Source organism: Lepidochelys kempii, chromosome 1, assembly GCF_965140265.1.
Source record: "Lepidochelys kempii isolate rLepKem1 chromosome 1, rLepKem1.hap2, whole genome shotgun sequence".
NCBI classification, from domain to species: Eukaryota; Metazoa; Chordata; order Testudines; family Cheloniidae; genus Lepidochelys; species Lepidochelys kempii.
The window spans coordinates 1,281,727-1,286,136 of record NC_133256.1 but is presented as its reverse complement, the minus strand read 5'-3'; the positions used below and the strand labels follow the sequence as shown (position 1 = coordinate 1,286,136).

Genomic DNA, 4,410 nt, shown 5'->3' with positions numbered 1-4,410 from the left:
GCCTCCCCTGCCTTCTGGTGCGTGTGCCTCAGGTCCTTCCCCTTTGCTGTGCACTGCAGGGTGTCCTGATCACAGCTCTTTTCCCACAAGCTGCATGAAATCTGCCCTTAGGTATCGCAGTTCCTAGGGCTGGAGCTCAGATGGGACTGCACAGCCTCCTCTCCCCAAATACGGAGCAGATTCAGGAGCTCCACAGTGGCCCAAGCGTGGAGCTGCCATGGCCACCTGGGAAAGTGTGGTGTGAGCACTCCACACCCAGCAAACGGGAAGATTAATTTTAAAATTCCTGAGCCTTTAAAGGGGGAAGGCTGGAAGCTGTTCACCTCGTTGGAAGGGAGAGCAGTTGAAACTGTTCACCACAGCAGTCAGGATGGGCAATGTTGGATGCCTTGTGGAGCCAATTTCAGCAATAAAATAAACAAAAATTTTCCGTAAAAAGCCTTAAACCTCCTGTCAAAGTGATTATATTCTGTCACTGAAACTGAGCAGTTCTGTTGTTGAAAGTGGCTTTGCAGTGTGTACACCGCCGCTGTTTCTTCATCAAAAACTGCTTTGAGCGAAAAAACACTTGGTAGTATAGATAAGGCCTTAGGACCAATGATGAATAACCATTGTTATTGTTAAACACAAACACTTGTGTTTCCTACTGGTGCCCAGTAAGGTTTCCCACACCACGATGAGTGGGAATTATTGAGGCAGAGAGCACCATAAAATATGGAATTCAGATTAGTAAGGTCATTTGTTCATAGTTCATTTCTCTGAATTATTAAAATATCATTTTTCAGTGTGTGAAGGGCGACCAATCTGCTTCACCCATGAGAACAGCCCCCAGTAGTACATGTATTGTCTCATTTAACACTGTCTCTCCATCCAGGTAATTTTACTGCGACCATCACTCTGGGCATCTACAGGAAGTCATGGAAACACGTGGTACAAGCAGGAGAGAACTTCTCTCCTACTCTATGTCAGATTCCAACACAACCGACTTCACCAACCCCTCCACCTTCATCCTGCTGGGCATTCCTGGCCTGGAGGCAGCCCATGTCTGGATCTCCATCCCCTTCTGCACCATGTTCGCCATCGCCGTCTTGGGGAACTTCACCATCCTCTTCATCGTGAAGACGGAGCCGAGCCTCCATGAGCCCATGTACTATTTCCTCTGCATGCTGGCTGTTACCAACCTGATCCTGTGCACGTCCACCCTGCCCAAAATGCTGGCAATCTTCTGGTTCAATTCCAAGGAGATCAATTTCAATGCCTGCCTCACCCAGATGTACTTCACTCACTGCTTCTCAGTGATGGAGTCTGGAATCTGTGTGGCCATGGCTTTCGATCGCTATGTGGCCATCTGTGATCCCCTGAGACATTCCACCATCCTGACAAACCCTATGGTGGCCAAGATGGGCCTGGCCGTGGTTCTGCGCAGCAGCATATTCATACTGCCCTTTCCCTTCCTGGTAAGACACTGGCCATATTGCACAACCAACATCATCCCCCAGCCGTACTGTTTGCACATAGCCGTGGCGAAGCTGGCCTGTGCCGACACCCATGTCAGTACTTTCTACGGACTCTTTGTGACATTCTGTGTGACTGGTCTGGATGGGATTTTTATCGCTGTGTCCTATACCCAGATCCTCAGGGCCATATTCAGCCTCCCCACAAAAGACGCCCGGCTCAAGACATTTGAAACCTGCGTCTCCCACCTCTGTGTCATTTTAGCCTTTTACATCCCACGTCTTTTCATCTCCCTCATGTACAGATTTGCCCAGAATGTGCCCCTTCCTTTCCACGTTCTCATTGCCAACGTGTACCTCCTGGTGCCCCCCATGCTAAACCCCATCATCTATGGGGTGAGGACCAAAAAGATCCGGGTAAGACTGCTCCGGCTCTTTACTCATAAAGGGGCCTAAAGTTTCCTTCATGTGCTCTGAATCTGAGAATGAGCTCCATGCAGATTTGTCTGGTGACATGGTGCTGGACCCCCTTCCCTGAATCACTTACTGGACAGTGAAATTGACATTAAATCCTTTTTTGGACTTACTGTGCTGTGTCAGTGTGACAAACTGAGGAATCGGTTTGTGTATAGCTCATAGGACTGCCACCATTCTAATTGTTTTTAACTTGACCTCTGAGGCCCCGCATCCTGCCCAGTCTATTCCCCAAAGCCCTGCCCCCTGCCCCACCTCTTTACACAAGGCAGCTTCCCCTGTTCCATCTCCCGAAAGGCCCCGCTCGCTTCTCAGCCTCTTCCTCCCATGCCCCGCCCAAGCTACGCCTTTCCCCCCAAAGCACCATGCTGTTGCTCGCTCCCCTCCTTTCCAACCCCAGCCACTTGCTGGATCATCTCCACCATCCTCCCCTCCCCCACCGCAATCTGGGCTCTCCATGCTGCAGGGCTGGGATGGGATCTGGTGCAGCCTGGCAAGGAACCTGCATTGAGTACAGTGAGGACACAGTGCTGGGGCTGACAGGCCTGTCTGGAGCACAGAGGGAAGCCAGGAAACCCTATAAAATCCGCTGAGCTTTGGGAGCAGGACTGTGAGGCAGGCAGCCGAGATTGTGCACCATAAAGCTTGTGGGCCCCGAAAGCTCAGCTGTAAAGTTCTGAGGAAAGAGACTATTGTGTGGCTTATTTCCTTAGCTTTCAGCAATGGTCTTAAGTTGCAGTGGGGGAGCTCTAGGTTGGATATTAAGAAACACTATTTCAGTAGTGGAGGGGGGGGTGAAGCACTGGAAATGGGTTACATAGGGAGGTGGTGGACTCTCCATCCTGAGAGGTTTTTAAGGCCCGGCTTGACAAAGCCCTGTCTGGGATGTTTTAGTTCATGTTGGTCCTGCTTTGAGCAGGGGGTTGGACTAGGTGACCTCCTGAGGTCCCTTCCAACCTTAATCTTCTATGATTCTATGATTCCACGATATTTGGCTTGTTGAACTCCTCTCCACAGTCATTACTGGAGCAAAGAGCTTAACTGAATGGGATTCACAAATGGATAGGTGGTGCTGGTGACACCACCGTTAATGAAGTTTATCTGACAACATCAGTTAGAAGACCTTATTTTCAGTTTCTTATAAGTTCAAAAAATCTTTAATCATTTGGACTGGAATTTCCCACACTGGGTGTCTGCTTCAGTCTGAATTGGGTTTTTTTGAAACTTACAGGCAAAACAGTTTGTTCTACTTTTCAAATGACATTAGGACAGAAGATGTCTTGTTCATGTTGACATTTTTTATAGTTATTCCAGTTCAGAGCCCTAGCACCTCCATGTCTTACGGGAGATAAAAGTCAGATAGTAACCCTCCTGTTAACAGCCATAGACCTGAAATGCAAGAAGAGGATGTGACAGTCTCTGTGCATTAACAGAGAACTGACTCCTGAAGTCCTTCAGATCTCTTGGGTGAATACCATCTGGTGCTGGTGATTTACTACTGTTATGTTTATCAATTTGTTCCAAAACCTCCCCTTATCACTTGGAGGAAGGTGCTTAGCCAAATGGGATTCAGAAATGGATTGGCCATTGTATGTCGAGATGGAGGCACCACCCTTTGTTTGGGCTCTCTGACTGTGCCACTGAAATGCAGCCAGCTTGGGGTGAGAGGCCATAAACCAGGGTCAACAGGGATTCAGACAAAAGAGAGATATTTTGGCCAGTGATACTGAAGCAAACTCATCACCAGTGGCAAGGGCCCTGAATGTTTAATGGCCGCATAGAGTGGAAAGGACCACAGAGACCTATTCTCTGTCGCATCACGCCCAGGTTGCACTGAGTTTGTTGAGCAGGTGAGTTTCTCAATGAGAGATGGGTACCTGTGAATTCTGGGATGGAAGCATCTTCCCTGGGAATCACCATGAGGTGTCATGACCGACACCTCTCTCACATCAGCTTCTGCAGCAATATCCGACGCCAAAAGACAACACGGCGGGTGCACCGTTTGTAATATAGCTCTGTGCAATCCCAGTGGGGTTTGTTCAGCCTCTAGTGGTGAATCGATCATCTGAATGGGAATAGGCTGGAGACAAACCTGTCTGCACTTCTGTGTTCTGTATCCACCTTTAAGAGTAAACGGTAATTAAGGGAACTTCCTAAAAGAAGATGAAAACACTCAGGCTCTGTGCTCTGTGTTTTGTGTATATTTAATATTAGAGTTGATTATTAAGAAAAATAGAGATAATGTCTTAGCCTCCCTAGGGTCTGATAGACTGTAAATGTCTAGGAGATCTGGGTAGCCAGCACACAGACTGATCTGCAGAAAGATGCCTGAGGGGAGAAAAGAACAATATCTGCAGACGCATGGGGCTGTTGCTAGGAGATGAGAGATCAGTGTGATGGGTTCAGTCACAGAGATCCCCTTGGGACTGTCACCTGGTGTGCTGAAATTACCTCTGAGCCAGTTTTCCCTGCCAGCTTGGGA

General features: G+C 48.4%; 1 protein-coding gene across 1 annotated transcript; it reads left to right on the top strand.

Moving 5' to 3' along the window:
• The first annotated feature begins 962 nt into the window (after positions 1–962).
• On the top strand, positions 963–1,910 carry LOC140913767 (olfactory receptor 52R1-like). The gene has a single exon (XM_073350598.1). The coding sequence runs from the start codon at positions 963–965 to the stop codon at positions 1,908–1,910; it is 948 nt and encodes a 315-aa protein (XP_073206699.1).
• The last annotated feature ends 2,500 nt before the right edge of the window (positions 1,911–4,410 follow it).